The 21,620-nt window shown below is 36.0% G+C and overlaps 1 protein-coding gene across 2 annotated transcripts in view; it reads left to right on the top strand.

The window, feature by feature from the left end:
• The window catches only part of ltn1 (listerin E3 ubiquitin protein ligase 1), a 126,143-nt gene that overhangs the window by 70,656 nt on the left and 33,867 nt on the right, over positions 1-21,620 (top strand). For both annotated transcript variants that reach the window (XM_073045711.1, XM_073045712.1), the window contains exons 14-21: positions 188-338; positions 4,188-4,341; positions 4,600-4,801; positions 6,402-6,555; positions 8,282-8,389; positions 16,213-16,355; positions 19,880-20,030; positions 21,326-21,470. In XM_073045711.1, coding sequence (XP_072901812.1) covers positions 188-338; positions 4,188-4,341; positions 4,600-4,801; positions 6,402-6,555; positions 8,282-8,389; positions 16,213-16,355; positions 19,880-20,030; positions 21,326-21,470 — 1,208 coding nt within the window. The remainder of the gene's footprint in view (positions 1-187; positions 339-4,187; positions 4,342-4,599; positions 4,802-6,401; positions 6,556-8,281; positions 8,390-16,212; positions 16,356-19,879; positions 20,031-21,325; positions 21,471-21,620) is intronic.

A 21,620-nucleotide genomic window follows, 5' to 3' on the forward strand; every position in this document is an offset into this window, starting at 1 on the left:
GAGCAGCAAAACCTCCGCCATGATTATTCCAAACACTGGGTGGCCACTATATTCCCAGTATAGTCATGACTGTTTTGTTTGTGTAAGCTATCATTTTAGAAGAAAAGTTCCTAAATCTCAGAATAAACATAAATGAGTGAAGAATATTTAACATATTAATTTACAATTCTTTTTGTTTCTGTTGTAGATGCTGCTTTGCATAAGCTGGAGCAGACTTGGTTGCTGGGATTAACTTCATTAATCAATCAACAAGGACATTTAAGAAAATGTGGTTTCTTTCATAGCTCTGCAACATGGTTGAAAAGTCAGGTGCTAACATCAACGGTGGATGTAAAAAGGTATTTTTTAAATAAACAGTATTGCTTTTCACTTGCATTTACTTAATTTAAGAATCTAAGCCATAAACAGCTGATCACATTTAACCTTTGTGTAAAGCTATATATGCTTGATCAAGACACTATATTCTAAATTAATGTGAAACAATGCATTACTGTATGTTTTTGTGACTATTCTGGTTGTTCATAAAATCATGCTCATGTGAATTATGTGCAGATATCCAGCTGTAGTGTGATGATAAGATTATTGCCTCTAGCCATACAATTACTTTATTGCATGCAAATATTTTGTTGTACGAAGAAATATATTTTTTAATTTTCAAATTATTCAAAACTGCAACTTATGTGTTTAGCATAAGACATTATAAGTTAGGGTTATTATATAATTAAAGAAATTGGTAATTTGGTGATCTAGAAATTAATTTTGAGAGATTTGCCTTCAAAAGCTAGTTACTAGTAACATTGCAGTATATTGTAAATCAATGAAGACAAGTGAAAGGAGCAATAAATACTATTAGGCGCAATATGTTGACCCTGAAGAATAGAAGGAATTCATTACAAAATGAAAGCTGAATTGAAGCTACCGGTATATTAATTAAAGTTTTGGAAGTTCCCATCTCTTGTGGAAAAAGTGGTGACCAACTAAATTAGTAAGGAAAAATGCTTTAAATTTATTTTTTAAAATAAGTTGGAGAGATAAAGGCAAATATCAATGTATTTTTTACAGATATAATTTTCTACTTTATACTACTTAATGTTTAAATACTGCAGAGGGTGATTGGATCAGTAATAGCATTCACTCTGACAGTTCTGAGTGGAATTAAACAAATGATTTAGCTCTGGAGTCCTGGAGGTTCTAATTCTTTCCCTTCCAGAATGTCTATTTTTTGATTTGGCAACCTTGAAATTATCTTTAAAGTTCTTTAGGTCTCTATACTATCTCTTGTTATGAACCCCATAACTGGGTCACTTACCAGCAAAGATAGAGAGGTCCGCTGAAGTCTGATGGTATCATTTTTAAACGTTTTTATTTATAAAGGGGCACAAAAGTAAGGTTAATACAAACATTCAGATAATATACGTCATCAATACTCAATCTAAAGCACGGGTATAGTAATAATCAACAATTCGAAGTATCTCTATCGTTTGTCTAGGGGTAAAACTATTGTCCGATGGAAATATAAAAAGTCTCGCCAGTTCGTGAAGGCTTTTAGCCGTTTGAGGGACCGCTGGGTGTTCATGGGTTGGAGAGAGAAAATAAACTTGCCAGCCTGTTGGACTCAGATTGTGGAATCGGGAACTTGAGTTCCCCATTGTCAGTTCGGAATCCTTTTTGGGGTTATCAGCCACTCGACTCCCTAGCTAGGGGAACCAAATCACACGTGGCTCCCGAACAGCTTCCCGTCCTTACGGGAGCGATGAGCGATGGTGTCTCCGTCTGGTGCGTCGCTGGAGTACCGCCTCCTGCAGTCTCTGTTTTATCATGGCTGGCAGATTTGTAAATGTCAATCAAGGTAGGGTGATACAATCCCCACCCCACATTGCCCGAGGGTGTCCATGTCCCTGATAGCTGGCATGTACTATAGAGTTGTAATTCACACAGGTGCCTCTAAGAACAATGGTCAAATCCGTTGCATTGTCTCTCATTTCCTGGGTCCAAGACCCGAATTAATAGCGATCTTGCGATTCTCCGGAAGGAGGAAGCTGGTCCCGCAACCTTTGGCCCCTCAGAGCTGTGGTACATTCATAACACTCTAAAGTTTTATTTTTAGTTTTTCTTTTGCATCATTGGTGATATAATCATCCATAATGTTGTGTAGGTCTTTAGATTAAACAATAGTAAATACATTTGATGATATAAAGTAGTGATTGTTGTTTGTTACTCATGTCATCTTTCTAAATTTTGATCTGAGTCCCTTGAAAAAGCCTTCCACTAAATTGCAAACAAGAGAAAATCTGCAGGTGCTGGAAACCCAAACAGCGCACACAAAATGCTGGAGGAGCTCAGCAAGCCAAGCAGCATCTATGGAAAAGAGTACTGTCAACGTTTCGGGCCGTGACCTTTCGGCAGTTCCTCCAGCATTTTGTGTGTGTTGCTTTCAGTAAATTGTATACTTGATTTTCATTGAACCGATGTAATTCTCTATCATCTTCAGTTGTACGTATATTATTGTTACGGTTTCCTTGATGTTCCCCAACTTACACTATATTTGCTCTGGTTTATTGCCCATTTTAGTGCAATTAGGCTTTTCAGACCTTTTACATACTGGACTTGAAAGGAGTTCTGTATACTTTGTAGGAATATAATTTCCTTTCTCCATCATCTTTCTGTTTAATTAATAATGGGTATTTAAAATTCCCACGTAATTCACTTATTTCTGTAATCTTTTTGTATACCTTGTTCCCTCTCTTTCACTATTTGGTTGTTCAGAGACCACACCGATAACTATAAACGTGAATGATCAAATTTCCACTAAATCTCTCTGCACTATTTGTCTGTTTCTTAGCATGTCATAACCTCCTAACCGTTTTAATTCTTTTCAGTCTATTTTCTGAAATGCTTACAGAGTTACAAATCTCATATCTTCAATGACCATCTCCATGATGTCATGTCCATTTCTGTTACTTAGATAGCTTGGTCAATTTACCTTTATTTGATGCTGCAACCGCTATGTTCTTTTGTGATCATCCTCCTCTTTGTTCCATAAGCAACACGACTATAACACAAGAGATTCTCCTGATGCTGGAAATCAACCATAATCCCATCTTCTCAGTGAAGTACCACAGTGCTACCTCTAGCATTCTTTGAGGACTCTTCAGTTTTTAATGGATGATACATTTTCATCTCTTTACAGAGCATTACTGATTCTGATGATTCTCTTCTCCACATCTTTGCTATTTTGCACCTCATTCCACCTTGTACTGCCAGACCACCTTTGTGATGGTTGACTGTAATCTGAAAGCAGTATTTTAATCTCTAGATTTAACTTCTCTAATGTCTGCATTGCTCTCTTATGTATTCAGTTCTTTCAAACTCTAAATCGTTCATGCAAATACCATTAGTTCCATCTTATATTTGAGCCATCAGCAGCATCCTTCTGTGTTCCACAGGATAAAAATTAAAATACTCTAACAATCTCATCCCATTCTTCTGCAGTCCCATTCCATTCTTTTTCTGCAACATTTCTGATACTCTTAACTCTTGCATCCTATGTATCATTTATTACATCCTTCCTCTCACTGCTGCATTCTATTCTTTCTTTGTTTCTTATTTTTTTGCAATTCTGTTTTTAACTCTATCTTTACTGTAATTCCTCATCTTTCTTTGTAGATTTCAGAAATTGTTTTCTTTTGCGAAGACCAGTGTATATACAAATTCATATCAATCACTGAACATCTGGGTTAGCATAATGGGTTTACTTGCATAAAAGATATAATTCTCTTTCTTCAGAATGCCCATGGACCGTATAAGCTGACTGTTTTAAACTACTATTTTATATTTAAAATGATTTTCCTATTTGTAATCAAAACATTCAAAAAGAAGAGCAGGAATAGGTTTCAGGTCTGCTCCACCATTCACTATGATCATGAGTGGCTACCCAGGCCTCAACGTCTCCTCTGTGTCAGATCCCCATAGTTTTTTATCATGCTTCACTTTAAGCATTTCTATTGAGCTAGCTTCTATTACTTTCTGGAGCAAAGAATTCTGGAAATTTATGACTCATGTTAACTTTACGTAGGTCACCACTTACAGATTAATTTTAAGTCATAGTTTCAGTACATTCATAATGTTTTTATTTAGAATTGTTTCTGGACATATGCTGCGGTAACTGCACTTCTTTTCTTTTAAAGTCTGCAGGTGCTTCTTTCCTGTGTTCATACTTTGCTTGATAAACTTTTGAAAGGAACTCAACCTCAGTCACTCAGTCATCTCAAAATATTAGTTGAGTGTATGACTCCAGACCATTCTGAGTGGGAAAATCTGAGGCAGAAACTTGGATCTCAGGTAATATCTAATTTTCAGCCCAAGATACAAACTTCCATGTTTTTAACATATGCTTTTTTGGGTCATTCTTTAATGTTATATACAATTTTATCAATTGAAAATGTAGCTTTAACCAAGAACAAACAATTATTTTGTCTGTGTGCAGTAACTGTATGACTGTGAGTTGTAATGTATAATTACAACTTTAGGTATATTTCTTATGATATCTAAAATTTTAATGCTAAAAGCCTTAAACTTTAATGTGTTCTTTATTTACAGTGGCTGAGTAAAGTGTTGCTGAAAGAACAAATAAGTCTAAACACAGATATATTGTACACTGGGCTTAATATTTACTCTTCTGACAAGATACCAAATCATTTGTGTGCCACAACTTTATTATGCCACGTGTTATTGCAGATATTAGAAAGCAATATCTTTTTTGAACAGAAGGAAATTTCCACTATTATATCCATACCAGAAAGTAAGTCTGTACATAAATATAAATAAAAGTTATGTTCTTTGATAATTCATCAAAATCTTATGTATTTATTAATTAGAGTGAATTTGAACACATGGAAAAGTTATGGTCCAGAAGGTTAAAGAAATTATCTTGATATTTGCAATAAGACAACCTAAAAAACTTATGGAGCGATACTAAAATGGGTAACATTTTAATATATGATGCAATTCATTACAATCAATCACTTTTCTGATAAAAAAGTACTGTTTAAAGAGGAAAAGGACTTTGTTTTAAAAGTCAATGGTCTCAGTGGATTAGCCTTCTTCAGTCTTTATAATGAACATTTCAGTGTTTTTACTGGAACATCGAATCTCTATGTTTCAGTGAAATCTCTTTACTAAAAGAGTAAGTTTAATATTTTTTGTATTGTCAAAACCACTTTTGATTTATCGATTGAATGAAGTGTTATTAACAGAATTTGAAAGCATTCCAATACAGAAATTCCAACATTCTGAAATCTCACGATTCAACTTGATTTTTATTTTGTCTTCCTAAACTAGACGGCATTATAAATTTCATCTTGTGGAGCATTGTCAGTGAGAACTTTTTCATTCAATTTAATCCCAAAGTGTTAACATACCATATTGGAAGTAAAATAAAAATTTTGTTCATCCCATCATCTCTGCTCATTTTTAGTAAATCCATGCTGTCTTTGGTTCATCTTCTATTATTTCTAGATGTGCATTACTTTTGGAACAAATGGTGTGTAAAACATTTATGAGAAAGTCAATCAATCAAGTACATCACTAATAGGATCACAGCTTGAATATTGCATGCAATTCTGGTAACTGATTAGATGAAAGTTGGGATTGCACTGGAGATAGTGCTGAGAAGATGTACAAAGGTGTTTTTAGGCTAGAAAAATTACTCCTTTTAAAAGGAGATTGGATGGGTTATTGTTGTTTTTATTGGGAATGGGGATGACTAAGGAGAGACTTAATTGAAGTATATACAATTATCAATAACCTAGCTAAAGTAAGACTTATTTCCCTTAGCAGAGATGGAATGGTTCAAAAACCAGGAAGCATGGGGCAAAATAATTAATGGGGAAATTAGAGTATTCTTCAACCAGAGAAAATCTAGAAAGTGAAATTCTCTATTTGAAGGAGAGTAGAGAAGGAAGTTCTTATCACCTTTAAACACTGTTATGATGTGTGCTTGAAGAGCTTTGATATACTAGGCTACAGATCTTCCATCAGGAAAGTGGGATTAAGTTAGGTAGTTCTTTCTCAATGGTCATAGTTATGTGGGACTAGATGGTCTCCTTTGTTCTAAACTTTCTGATTTCTAACATTATAAATTATTTGCTGCAAAATTATTTATTGGGAGTGAGTAGATGTAATATGAATGGATAGCATTTATGTATGTTTTTATACTAGACGCCATTTGACTTGTAACTTAGTGTGATGAGTCTGATCTGATTTTAGTTTATTTCCTAATTATTATAATAGCACTTATAACAGTGATGTAAACCCTTTAGTTAAAATTGAAAAACCTGTGGCTGTCTATTTTGCATAAAAATACATTGAAAAATGTTCCAACTTGTTTATGATTTTGGTAGTTGCTGCAGAGATGTTCTACGCTGTGCAGTGGTCTGAAGAAATGAAAGACTTTTGTCCGACGATTTCTAAATACCATGAATTACTACTTCATGTTGACATTATCCAAAGACTGAAGAAAGCCTGTAGCACAACATGTGAAACCCTTTTTACCAGGTACTAAGATGAATTTTATGACTTGTTCAAGTTCAGGTTTAATGTCATCTGATTCTAAATATATACAACCAAACAAAACAAAGTTACTCCAGACCACAGTGCACCTACGCAACATATATCACACACAGTATATAAAACATTATACTGTAAATAAGTTAATAAAATAAATTCAAGATGTATGTAGTAAAGTGCAGTACAGGTGGACAGTTCAGTAAGCAGCTCGCTGTCCTAGTGATGAGACCTTGGTCGTGGCAGGGTATTCATTAGTCTCACAGCCTGAGGGAAGAAGCTGTTACCCAGTCTGGCCGTCCATGTCCTGATGCTTCTGTACCTTCTTCCCAAAGTTAATAGGTCAAAGAGATTGTGGGATGGGTGGTAGGAATTCTTAACAATACTTTGGCCCTTTGTCTGCACCGCTCATGGAGAATATCACAGACAGGTATTTCTGTGGAACTACCTACAGAAAATACATAACGCAATTCTCATATGGGTTTTACCAGGGCTGCTTGGCTACAGGCCTCATCGGAACTTTGTTCAAACATGGGCCAAGAGCTGAATTCTAGAGGAAAAAGTGATACAAAGTTCTCTTAGCAAAATACCAATACTATCATGTGACTGAGTGTGGAATCCAGGAGCCTTGGTAGAACTGAAATGATTGGGTGCAATATTCTATTTTTTAAGTGGGTCTTTTTCCCAATGGATTCTATTGGGTTTCTTTGTTTTGCAGCTGCCTGTAAGAAAACAAATCTCAAGGTTGAATAAAGTATATACAAATTTTCATAAATGTACTTTGAGCTTTGAAAATTTGGAATCGTAGCTTTCACACAGGAAGATGTAGTTAGTATTGGCAGTTATTAAGCCCAGCACCAGGACATACTGCAGAAATGCCTCAGGACTAACTACCTGAAGCTGCCTATCAACTTCCAAAAGGTTAGAAGAGATGATGCTTGGATATGTTTGCACGATGTTAAATTCCATTCCCTAGCAAATTAAAATACATAAACAGTTCCCAGCAAATACACGGGCTAGTAAGCGGCTAGAAAAATTTATGCCTCAAGAGTGCTAGGAATGATTGCCTCCATCGAGACAGAACAACCAACTAATCTCAATGTTCAAGACATTGCCATCAACAGGTCTTTTAATGTCAGCAGTTTCGAGTTTACCTTTGATGAGAAACTGAACTAGCTGCACATATACTGTAGCCATAAGAGCCGGTCAGAGACTGGGTTTTCTGTTTAAAATCAATAGCTTGTGTGCGTTAATGTGAATTTATAGAAAATAGGTGATAGTGTAATATTAATGTCCAAAATAATTTAATAAAAGATTGATTTTGTAGAATGAAATTATCACATCTGAAATGAAATGAATTAAAATGAGTGGAATCAGCATAAAACTCTTAATATATGAGATTCCTACTTCATACTAAGTGTTTTTTTTAGTTCTTGCATATATTTGATCAATAAAGGAAATTAAGGTTTTACATTGTAAACGGTATATAAAGGAACAATGAAACAGAGATAGCTATCAGGTTTCTGAACTGTCTGGACCATTTGCTGTGTACTGCTGCCTCAGAACAACAGGTTTCACATCATATAAGACAGTGATAAGAAAGCTGATTATGATTTTGTCCTGAAGTCTTTTTCACCATTTATTGATCTAAATTTCTTGTATCTGCTGTTCCACAATGCCGTTAACAGATCTGTAAGCACTTTTTTTTTGCAAACAGGTCATTAGAAAGTGGATTGCTCTGGGCTTTAACCACCTCTCAGTATATTGCTGAAAACAAGTCCGATAGCGGTTATAATTTGAAGCAACTCTATGTTACAGTGGATAGGTAAGTATTATTCATGAACTCTTGTCAATTAAAGGCTAAGGGTAATTGAATTGTTGACCATAACACATAGGAACAGAAGTAGGCCACTTTGTCTATCAAGTCTGCTCTGTCATTTGATCATCACTGGTTTATTTTCCCTCTCAACCCCATTCTCCCACCTTCTCCCCGTATTCTTCATTGCATCTCAATCTTCGTCACTGCTGCCACTTTGCCATCTTGACAGAGTGACCGTATTGGCCTTTTTTTTTAAATCTAAAAGATATATTTGGATTCAAATATACCTTAAACAATTCACTGAATACAAATAAGTTTTAAGTGTGTTTGCTTATGGCAGATATGCTGCTTTGTACAGATAGAGTGATATGTCTGGTAATCCACATTCACTTTTGGAGAAACTGCCCTATTAAACTCTCAAAGTTATAATATCTCAAAATAAATTCAGAGCCAACAGCACATTTTTGAGCATAGTTAGCTACTTATTGTATAAGGAATTTGTCAGACTTGATTACTCTTTAAACAGCTTTACTTTCTTAAAAGTTTTGAATGTAGGATTTCTTGTGACTGTAACAGTTAGTTCCAGTAATCACTTTCATATTAAGCCATCTTCCAGTATGCTATTATTGTCACACTAATGTATTGCTATTGATTTTGCTTACTCCCTCATTTGGCACAGAATTCTATGCAACATTCCTGTCTGGTTAGCGTTGGATCCGATTGTTTAATTCGCGGATTAGACTTTTTAATTGTAATTTTCTTTGCAGTTTAACAATTAATTAGCTGCTTGTATTTTAAATAGTCTTTATGCATTTAGCAGTTTAATGTGCTTCTACTGCTTAAACAAAGTATAATTCTAGAAGCTCTGATCTGCAATAAATGAGTAAGTGTTTTCTCATTGGTTAATTTTTACTGCAGTATTGATTAAATACTTTCTAACCAGTTAATTTTTATCTACAGATTAAAATGGAATTCCTTATCTGAGTATAAAATAACAAAACACAAAGCAGCACCATCTTAATTTTAATCTTCTTAGTCTTTTGTCTGTAAGCCTTCTGTTACTGGCTTCTGCTCCTATTTCTACTGTTCTGTCAACTGTTAATAAAACGATTGTGAAGCAACAAGTTTTATGTCTCATTCCTGACTTCTAAAAGAACTTTGGAGTTAACTTTGGAGATGACGTTTAATGTGAATAAGTGTGAGGTTATCCACTTTGGGAGTAAGAACAGGAAGGCAGATTATTATCTGAATGGTGTAGAGTTAGGTAAGGGAGAAATACAAAGAGATCTAGGAGTCCTTGTTCATCAGTCACTGAAGGTGAATGAGCAAGTGCAGCAGGCAGTGAAGAAGGCTAATGGAATGCTGGCCTTTATTACAAAGGGAATTGAGTACAAGAGCAAGGAAATTCTCTTGCATTTGTACAGGGCCCTGGTGAGACCACACCTGGAGTATTGTGTACAGTTTTGGTCTCCAGGGTTAAGGAAGGACATCCTGGCTGTAGAGGAAGTGCAGCGTAGATCATGAGGTTAATTCCTGGGATGTCTGGACTGTCTTACGCAGAGAGGTTAGAGAGACTGGGCTTGTACACGCTGGAATTAAGGAGATTGAGAGGGGATCTGATTGAAACATATAAGATTATTAAGGGATTGGACAAGATAGAGGCAGGAAATATGTTCCAGATGCTGGGAGAGTCCAGTACCAGAGGGCATGGTTTGAGAATAAGGGGTAGGTCATTTAGGACAGAGTTAAGGAAAAACTTCTTCTCCAAGAGAGTTGTGGGGGTCTGGAATGCACTGCCTCGGAAGGCAGTGGAGGCCAATTCTCTGGATGCTTTCAAGAAGGAGCTAGATAGGTATCTTATGGATAGGGGAATCAAGGGATATGGGGACAAGGCAGGAACCGGGTATTGACAGTAGATGATCAGCCATGATCTCAGAATGGCGGTGCAGGCTCGAATGGTCTACTTCTGCACCTATTGTCTATTGCCTATTAAACACCAAAATCCATCAAGTGGCACAGTCAGCAGGATATTACCAAGTTCAGAATTTGTTTCACTCGAAGACAAAAGAGTGAATCTTTAGCATGCACCAAAAAGGATAAGAACTTCCTCTATTCCTCTGCTATCTGAGAGAAAAGCTCGGACTTTGAATATTGGATGAAAATGAGGATTGAAGACAGCTGCATTTCTGTTTGAAAATATTAGTTGCAATCTATTTGTTCTTAACTTATTTGGGTATGATCTATTTTGGTCGCACAACGATCTGTTTTGGTACCTGGTGAAAATAGTGGTTTGACAATCTACTTGCTTGCTGGATCGATTTATGGTTGTTGGATAAATCCTATGTAATTGTGATCTATTTGTTTGCTGAAGCAATCAATTTGGTATTTGGTTATAATCTATTAATATTTAGAGATTTCAGTCAAAGTGATAAAAATACGTAAAAATTAAGATCGAATCAAAATACTATCCAAAGTCGTGCACATTGCTAGGAGGTCTTACCTGAATAAAACACGTCAGTTTGATATAATGAATGAAAAAGTCCAGAAGAAAAATACCAACAATATTAAGGTAAAATCCAGAAAATGCCTGATGGCAAGGAAATGGCTGTTACTTGTTTAGTAATAAGACCATCTAGTCAATTTAATCAAATGTGTGAGCAATTGAAAGACTTCACTTGTCTCGTTAAAGTCTTAGCAATCGAAAGAAATGCAAAACTTGAGATAAACTATAAAAACAGCATGATAAGGATAAGAACTATGAATAGCAAATCTTTTAATTAACTGAATGAGCAAAAAAAGAAATGCCATAATTCAATCAGTGTGCATTGTACAGAGTTTCAAGGCAAAATGGAAAAGCACAGCTGCGACTTCCAGCGGGCAGTCTTGCCAGTGACGCTACTGCTGGCACTTCACCCTGGGAAACAACTGATTCTGAAGCTCCGCCAGAGGAATTACGTCTCACAAAGGACAGCCCTCTGAGACAGTGATACTACCTGAACTCCGAAGAATTACAGGATGGACATAACGTGGATTTTACTGCAGTCCCTAGTGACTCAAGTGGGGATGACAATGATGAAACAATAAGAATGACAGCTACGTTACAGCTTACTCCAATAAAGGCCAACTGTGTGAAGACACAGGACTGAAAATGAAACGGTTGTCAATCAATGTATTGACCAGCTACTGGCAGATCCATCAACACTTTCTGAACCACTCAACAATCTGCTGAAGGACTAAGTGCTCAGGCGACCCCGTGACTCTTCATGAAGAGCAACTGAAATCATTTCAGAATTTAAAGGTGACATTGTGCACTGCATCTGCATTAAGAATCCCGGATACAGGTAGACTATTTACCCTGTATGTCAATGAGTAACCCATGATCGCAGTCATGCTCAAGAACATGGAGACTGACAGCATCCTGTTGGTTATTACTCTGCCGGAGATCTGGTTCTGTGCACTGATGGACCCTCAATGAACAAGAGAGGAATTTGAATAGTTATTTCTGTAACTGAAATGCTTGCATCAGGAAGCATGGTTCCTGGTATCTCCATGCCACAGGCAGGATTGGAAGCTCAAATTGAAGCCTGTAGGTTGGCAGAAGGAAGATCAGCTAATTTATACACTGATTCTCTATATGCTTTTGGAGGTGTTCGTGATTTTGGAAACTAATGGAGATGAAGAGGAGTTCTTATGGCTATAGGAACTCCAATCAAGAATGGCCAACTAGTACAAGAATTTTAGGATGTTATACAACTGCTATCATAAGCTGCTCTATTAAAATGTACTCCAAAATAAATACAATGGAAAGCTGTGGAAATGCATTCACAGATGAAATTGCAAAAAAGCAGCATGGGAAGGAATAAAAGATATACCAAGAACATATATAGTGGAATTATGGAACTGTATATGGACAACTGCAATTATGGGAACTAATTTAAACTCTATTTCACAGACAAACATACAAGATCTTCAAGAGATGTAAGCTCAATGCTCTCCACAGAAAAAGTGGTTGTGAATGAAGAATGGTGGGAAGTTAAACAGTGAATGGAAATATGTCAATAGTCATAGACTGGTAGTCCCAACTAAATTGTTTCCTTATCTGGCACAGCAAATACACTCGCTAGGACACATTGGAGTACAAAATGTGATCAACAGATTCTCCCAGTGGTAGTTTAATCCAGAGTTTAGGGCACAAGCTCGACAAACATTTGAAAGATGCATGACATAACAGAAAATAAATCCTGGAGCAGTGGAAAAGCTACCATAATTAAGTGCCCCTGCCCTATCTGATCTATTTTTACCTTACAAGTAGACTACATTTCTTTGCCAGTGTCAACAATACTCAGACATACTGGTAATAGTGGATGAGCTTTCAGGATGGGTGAAAGTTATTCCAGTAGAGCATATATGTCAAACTCAAGGCCCGCGGGCCAAATCCGGCCCGCGGTGGAATTATCTTTGGCCTGCGAGATAATATCTAAATACTATTAAAGCTGGCCCCAGTAATCGAAGCGCCTATGGCGTATGATATGGCTAATGCTGAGTTTATTCAGGTACCAGGTTTTCAGGGTTTTTAGTGTTTATTCGGCAGTCTTCTTCATAAGAAACGGAATTTGTAAAGTGAAACACTTTGTAGTTATAGCAGAGACTGAGACACATGAGAGCAGGCTGAAAAACGGAGGCAACGAAAGCTGCGTTCGCACGCGTCCGACTGATCCGGCCCGCATGAAACTGCATTTTGCTCAATCCGGCCCGTGACCTAAAATGAGTTTGACACCCCTGCTGAGTAAAGAAAGTCGCCATCACCACCCACACAGCAAAAGCTGTGATCGAGGACTATTTCCCCAGAAGGGGATTGATTCTGACCAAGGAACACATTTCACTGGAAGTGTTTGTCAGGAATAATGTCAACTGATGAACATCGAATGGTCTTCTTATTGTCCACGTCACCCAGAGTCAAACGAATGAGTGAAACCAGCAAACAACAACTAAGTACCATGAGGAAGGCATTCCATGGTCTACAGCTCTTCTTATGGCCTTGTGTAGCATCAGAGCAACCCCAAACATGAAAATGTCTATCTGAGGTGGTAACAGGATGTGCTATGTCACTGCCAGGAGTCCTCGATCTCAGAGAAGCTGATATACATATTATGGCAGACAGTTTAGTTAACTATTGTATGAAATCAACCCAAGCTGTCCAGTCTGCATCTGAACAGATTTCTGCCATTTGGGAAGAATCAACAGGAGGAGCACACACCCTGATGCCTGACGAGTGGGTACTGATTAAAAATTGCATAAGGAGCCTGATGGGAAAGTCCTTATCAAGTACTGGTAATTACCAGCTGAGCGGTGAAATTAGAAGGTAAAAATAAGTGCACCAGCCATTGCAAGTAAGCTAGAGTGGTATCTGATACAAACAATAAGTACTGTGGTTAGTGTGCTGGTACACAGTATCTGAGCTGCTGGGCTACAGTGAGCAAATCACAAACCAGCCAGGAAACTTCAAGCAATCAACAAATACTGAAGATTATGAAGTTTTTTTTCTAATATCATTTGTTATCGTTACTGTATATTTTTGCGAATTTTCCCTACTCATAATGTGCCAGTTGAAATACTTGTATTATTGATGATCAGAAGTATTACAAAGCTCCTGTCAAGTAATAAATAGTCAAAGTTCATAGAACAATACGTAGTTTATTTGCAGAAATGGAGCCAACACTTCTCTTCCATGGAACTTGTTATTTAGGGTATGTTCTCCCTGCTGTGAGACACACCCTACCTGTACCACCTGGGTCTAGCAGTAAATGAGACATTTCAGAAGGAGATTGTTCTGCATCTGTTTTATTCCCTTTTTATGGTGTTGCAAGGAGGTAAGAGATTAAAGTGTTGCTGCAGCCTTTACTTCGAAGTATATATACCCTTGGATATTTCATAACCTAAGTAGTTTTTAAAAAATTACTTTGTACGTAACATAGATATCACAAGTTTTTCTGCCTCTGAATTTTCAGATGTAATGATTCTACATTTCGAATTTAGAATCAGGGAGTGGGAGGGATTGTTGTATCTGATTGTTTAATTCTTGGTTAGACTTTTTAATTGTCATTTTCTTTGCAGTTTAACAATTATCTGTTTACATTTTAAGTAGTCTTTATGTACATAGGTTTAATATACCTCTAGTGGCTATACAAAGTATAATTGTGGAAAGCTTGGAAGCTTTGTTCTGCATTAAGTCTCACTGGTTAATTTTTACTGTGATGTTGACTAAGTACTTTCTGACTGGTTAATTTTTGTCTTTCGATTAGAATGGAATTCTTTCTTACCTCTGTGTATAAAATAGCTAAACACAAAGCAGTGCCATCTTAATCTTTTTAGTCTCATGTCAGTAAGCCTTCTGCTCCTATTTCTACTGTTTTATCAACTCTTAATAAAACGATTATGAAGCAATAAGTTTTATGCCCCATTCCTGATTTCCAAAAGAACCTTGGATTTAAACACCAAAATCCATCATCACCAATAAAGAACGAAAGGAGTATGGTAAAGAACAAAGATAAATGATTGCTTGGGCCTTCTTAGTTTTTAATCCTAATCTCTTATCCTCCTTGCAACACCATAAAAAGGGAATAAAATAAACCTTAATTGCTCTAAAGATGATGATGGTGAGCTGCTTTGAGTCATTTTTCTACATATGATAATGGTACATCCACAGTGGGCATATTTATAGAGTTCCAAGATTTTAGTACGATTTTCAGTTGTTGTCTGTTCTTTCAGTATTTGCTGAGTGCGGTGGGATGAGAAATTTAGCATTGCCCATGTATCTTCCAAATTTGATTCCTGGTGTTGCCGATGAAAAGTTGGTATTCCTCCTACGGCAAAACAGAACTTATGGGATCCCAGTACATAAACTGTGCCTTCACTTCATTTAGAGGGCTTCATTGTTCAAGTCTTTAAGGGCACTTCTGTCCTTTTGATTCTATGGCTGTTTCTGATGCATCTTCAGTACAGTTATGGTTTACAGGTGTGCACTCCTTCCTGGGGATGGACCACTTTGAACACTGTTTTAAAATTATAACCAAGATTTTCATACACTATTGGGACCCTTTTTGAACTATTTTAAAAAACTTTGAATTGTTATTAAAATATAGACCCGGGCTATTATTATAAAATACTATATGGTAAAGTACTTTTTTTTCCTCTTTTTTTTTTACCAACCAGCTTTGTCTTGGTAGGAGGTGTAAACTTTTTTAATAGTATAATTAACCATACTATTGTATTTAATCATTCAATTTATTTTATTTGATTGATCATCAATATGGGATACTGTGATTGTATCAGTGTGATTTATATATAGTGCATTTTGTGCTATCTTATCTTGATTTATAATAAGTACAGGTGTCTCCTTCCCCTCCCCCCCCCCCCACTTTACAAAGGTAGAGTGTTCCTGTGAAACTTTTCTTAAGCCGAATTGGCGTAAAGTGAAAAACCATTTATTTATATGGGAAAAATTTTCTTAAAAGTGAAAATCCTCTTTGTAAAAGCAAAGTGTTGTAAAGCAGAGGACACCTGCATCCTTATGAATTCTGTATTTGTGTATATGAAACTTAATTAAAAATCTTGGAAAAAGAAAGAAAATTATAACTGTGTTGGAAGTGAAGGCAAAGATCCTGCCTTGTTGGAATATTTGTGCTGGGAGATGAATTATGGTCTCTAATCACACTTACTTCTTTACTTAAGAGACCTACAGTGTCTCTCATGGGGTCAGTAATTCTGTGGGTATCTGGTTTAACTTGCAGTCTGCAGTCTTTATAAAATGTCTAAATTTTCCATTCCAGATTTTTCCCTTTGACTGAAGCAAGCCTGCACACTATTCAGAATATTATTCCACACGTTCTTCAGGAAGATAAAGATCTTATTTTGTTCCAATGCATTGCAAAACTTGTTTCAAGCACGGGTTCAGATATTACAGATATTGATGGTAAGTGTTTTGTTTTATTCATTTAAATGTTATAGTAAGCATTATTGCGGGGTGGAGGGGTGGTGAGTCATCATGGTGGAACAGTAGTTAGTCCTACCGCCTCACATTTCTAAGCACCTGGCTTTGATTCCATCCTTCGGTTCTCTCCGTGATCATATGGATTTGCATAGTATCTGAGTTCATCTCTGGTTTTGAGTTTTGTTCTTTTACCTACGACTCCCATGCTTTTTTTAGAAGCTTATATTGATATAGGTATCGCTGTTTGAATATTTTGTAAACATCGACACAATCTATCTATTTGGACTCTTACTTCTTCATGGGATTTTATGGTAGCCTTGTTATTTCCTACAACTAAAGTACACTACATTGCACTTATTTAAACTGGAATTAATTTGCATTTACATGGTCTTTCTGCATATTCTACTGATGTTTATCTTGTGTTTTGCTCAGCCTTCCTTGTTTTGAATGTCCCACACAGTTTAACATTATTCAGCAAACATGAGGAAATCTGCAGATGCTGGAAATTCAAACAACAGCACACGCAAAATGCTGGTGGAACACAGCAGGCCAGGCAGCATCGATAGGGAGAAGTGCTGTCGACGATCAGCCCGAAACGTCGACAGCGCTTCTCCCTATCGATGCTGCCTGGCCTGCTGTGTTCCACCAGCATTTTGTGTTAACATTATTCATTTGTTTTGATGAATTTCCAGTATCCAAGTCATTTATAGAGCCAGTGAACAATAGGGGTCCAGGCACTGATATTTCAGCTTGGAACTTTCTGGCACATTTATATAGATGACAAGCATGTCACTCCTGCTAAATTGAGCCAGGCTCTTTCTGTGCCTTCTGTTGGTTCCCAAATCAGATTGATTAACAGGTGCACACTCCAATTCTTGCTTCTAGCTGTAATATATGAGTGGAGCAAATTTGCTGTGTATTGCTCCCCTATATGTATTCCCATGTCTTGAAGTTCACATATTGCAGCATGCTGCAGAACCAGCTCATTGGCTGAGCTCCTAATTCAGTGTTTATACCACTTTCATTTATAGCTGGCAGGAACATTTCTAGAACTAGTAAAATCACCATGTAAATGACTGTGAGGAATTTAATTAATAATTGTGCCAGATACAGTATTTATATTTAAAGTTATGTAGGTTACTTTTAATATTGAGGTATAGATAATTAAGCACAACTGCACATTCTGCTATTTCTCTCTAATGGCCACAAAATACATTCCTCGATACTCTTATGGAGCTTTCCAATGATCTTTCTAAAATATCATGAAAACATTTTTGATGTTCCTCCATAAATCTGTAGTCTCATTTTGTTTAATCTTTATGCATGTTACCATACTGTGAGTATTCATCATATTCCTCCCAGTTCTGATTATATCATGTTTTGCTTTTCAAAAATTTATCACTTCTGTCTATGAAACAAAATAATAAAATTGTTATGGCAGAGAGAGAAATCTAAGCCCATTATGTGTATGGAGGTTCCTACTAGAACAAGTCAAGTTTATTGTCATGTGCTCAAGTACAGATACAATGTCAAACTTGCATCAGCACGGATGCAGGCAACATACTGAATATACATTAGATATAACTGATACATGAAATTATTGTCATACCGTGGGGGAAAATTGACTACAAAAGCAAGACCTTAGTGCAAGAAAAAAATCAAGGCACAATTAAAGATGAGTCGATGGTAGTGCAGGAGGTCCTTTGTGCTCCATTGCTAAGGTTGGGTTGATGTTGTGCAGGCGCATGATGAACCTGATGGTTTTTGATGTTCCTGTATCTAGCGATGTGAGACTTGAGGCTTCTGTAATTCCTGGTTAAATGGTAACAGTGAGAAGAGGGCATAACCCAGATGGTGGGGATCGTTCATGATAAATATCTCCTTGTGGCACTGCTTCCTGTAGATGCTGTCAAGGTGGGGAAAACAGTGCCCGTGATGGACTCAGCTTTGTGCACTTCTTTCTGCAGCCTTTTGTGTTCCTGTGTTAGAAATGCCATGCCAAGCTGTGATGCAAACAATCAGAGAGGAGGATTGGAGCTTCAGTTCCATTCCTCTATCTTACAAATTGTTGTTTTCAAATCTCTATCCAGTTTCTTTTTGAAGGTTCTGCTTTAATACTTTTACCTCCATCTCTATAGGTAGCAAATTCCAGATGCCAATTGGTATTAGAATACAAAAAGTTCCTCAGATCTTGTGCATCTTTTCCCCTGAATTTTAATTATTTCTTTCTTTCTCAATCTTTTTATTAGTTAAATAAAAAAGTACATATGTATATAGACAAGAGGAGAATTATCACAAATATATATATCAATAGCAGTTTGAATAAAAGGAAAAATAAACATTATCAAGATCAAACATAGTATTAATCTAATAGTATATAATAAAGAAAAAAATAATTGATTCTCCTCCTAGCCATAAAAAGAAAAATGTACAGGAAAAAAACCCACAACACAAAAAACAACCCAAAAAAAAGAGAAAAAAGAACTGGGCAGCTCAAACTGAGAGTGAAAGCAATAAAAAAACAAGCAAAAACTTTCTGATCAAATCCAAAACTTCAAAAAGGTAACTGGAAGGGCCATATGTCAGAGCATATGAAAATATTGAATAAAAGGTCGCCAAGTTTCCTCAAATTTAGAAGATGTATCAAATGTCTGACTTCTTATTTTCTCTACACTTAAACAGGACACAATGGAGGTAAGCCAATGAATAACAGTAGGTGGATTAGACTCCTTCCATTTAAGCAGAATGGCTCTCCTAGCCAATAAAGTTGTAAAAGCTATCATCCATTGAGTGGAAGCAGGTTATCTCCTGCTTCCGATGGAATGATCCCAAAAATTGCTGTAAGTAAATTCAGTTGTAGATCCAAATTCAGAACCTTTGATAAAATTTTAAAGACTTCTTTCCAAAAATTATCTAACTTGATACAAGCCCAGAACATGTGTGTTAAAGTAGCCATCTCAATATTACATCTGTCACAAATAGGATTAATATTAGAAAAAATACGGGCTAATTTGTCCTCTTGACATATGCACCCAATGCGCTACCTTGAACTGTATCAAGGAATGACGGGCACAAATAGAAGAAGTATTTTCCAAATGAAAAATTTTATCCCATTGATTACCTGAAAGTGATTTTCGAAACTCAATTCCCACGCAGCTTTAATTTTATCATTAGATAACATACCATTTATAAATTATAGCTATCAGTCCTTTTTGAAATGGTTTGACCTGAAAAAGAGGTGAATTTTAATTCTGTATTCTTGCCAAGAATGAGACTATCTTTCTTCTATCTACCCTTTCTAAAACCAGTAAAGATCTACACAACCTCTATGTGCTGCCTTTGCACTAGGCTAATCTATTCGCTGAAATCTCTTATCCCTGGAATCTTAATGTTTGTTTTCCCCTGGCAACTCAAAATAATTTCTGTGTAAAATTATTCTGAACATGTATCTATCTAGCTTGATAATCACCAGTATAAAATGTATTCTGCTTTAATTCTCTTCATAGGAGGGTTTGGAAGCCTCGCCATTTTAAATAGCTACTTAAAGAAAGGAGTCAATGAGGGAGATCATGTTGTACATGATCATCTGTTTATGGATGTGTTAAATATAATCATGGGATGGAGAAACCTTGATGAACAGATATATTTGTTTGACTGGTAAGATGATTTTTTAAAGTTTTTACTGTTTCATTTTTAGTTGAAGACAGAACTGGTTATCTGTTGTGGCTAGTGGTAAAATTTGTATAATATTTTGGATATAGCTAATAATTTGACACAATTTGAACAACATTAAAAATGGTATGTTATATATGTTATATATTGATTTTCGTTAGTAACAAAATAGTTGGTGAACTTGTTATTAAGCGATATTAGATTGCCGTTGATGTACTGTGACTGGTATGGTGGAAAATGCAGCATCTTCTTACTTGACAACTGCAAATACTTAAAAGTACTTAATTAGCTGAAAGGCACTTGGGGATAACGTTAAGCAGCGAAAGATTTTATTGAGTCCTTATGGTGAATTTGGTTGAGGAAGGCTGAGGACATTTGGTACTCCCTCTCAAATCTGTATTAACCACATGAGACAGCTGACAGGACAGTGTTTTAGTTTCTCAGTCATATAATACTGTAGCACCTTCAGCCAAGGTAATATTGTGTTTGATTTACATTTGCGATTATAATTGTATATAAATCATGTAAGTCAGAATTTTAAGTTTTTTATATATATATATATATATATATATATGTATATATGTGTGTGTGTGTGTGTGTGTGTGTGTGTATATATATATATATATATATACATTTTGTGAGATATAAAATATCTCACAAAATGTAAGACCAAAAGAGCTACACTTACAACATCAAAGTAAGCATTCATCCCTTCAAAACACCAGAGTCTATTATTGTTACTTGAAAGCACAAAAGAAAAGCAGTATAGTGTTGTGACTAATACCTGCAAGGAGTGAGCCTTTGAGAAATCCAAAGCAAATTAATGGCTGTTTGACCTATATATTTCCTCAGTTTATTGTCACAGAAATTCCTGAGGTTTCATGTGAAGATTTGAAAATGTAAAATTTTCTGTTTTAAATTTTATTCTATTTGTTTCACTGTCTTCCTAAAATAACACTGAAGGAACTTTAAACAGCTAAAAATTCCCATTGCATACTTCATGCCTGTTAATTTTAGTTTCTCATGGATAGACTCTGCCCTCTAACTTAAAGAATTCTGCAAGGAGTGGTGGAAATATTTATAAAATTAAATTTAAAATGTTGCAAGTTTTTGTACAATTATCATTTTATTTATACCTAATAACTCAGTGTATGGCTACCACTATTTAAATGAAAGCTTGAGCTTATTTCTTTAAAATGTATGATGGTGCTTTGATTCTGTAGTTTAGGTAGATTAATATATAATTTTAATATTTTTTAATATCTCTGCTTTCTCTCTAGCACTTTAAAAAATCCAGGACCTCATTTGCTTGGAATCAATGTGGAAATTATACGCTTTCTGAGACTGCTGATCAAATACTTACCAACTTTACTAACGAGTGAACAGTGGGATTTCATCATGTGTTCCACTTTGATGTGGTTGGAGGTGAGGTGTAAAATAGGGAAACAGACTGCTACTCAAACAAATGACCTTATAGAATTTTAGCTGGACTAATTAGAGAATGTAAGACTGATTTCTTTGTTCATTAATGTCTTGCTCACTTTAAGGAAGGCAGATAGGCATTGTCCAGATTAC

Source organism: Hemitrygon akajei, chromosome 5, assembly GCF_048418815.1.
Source record: "Hemitrygon akajei chromosome 5, sHemAka1.3, whole genome shotgun sequence".
NCBI lineage: Eukaryota > Metazoa > Chordata > Chondrichthyes > Myliobatiformes > Dasyatidae > Hemitrygon > Hemitrygon akajei.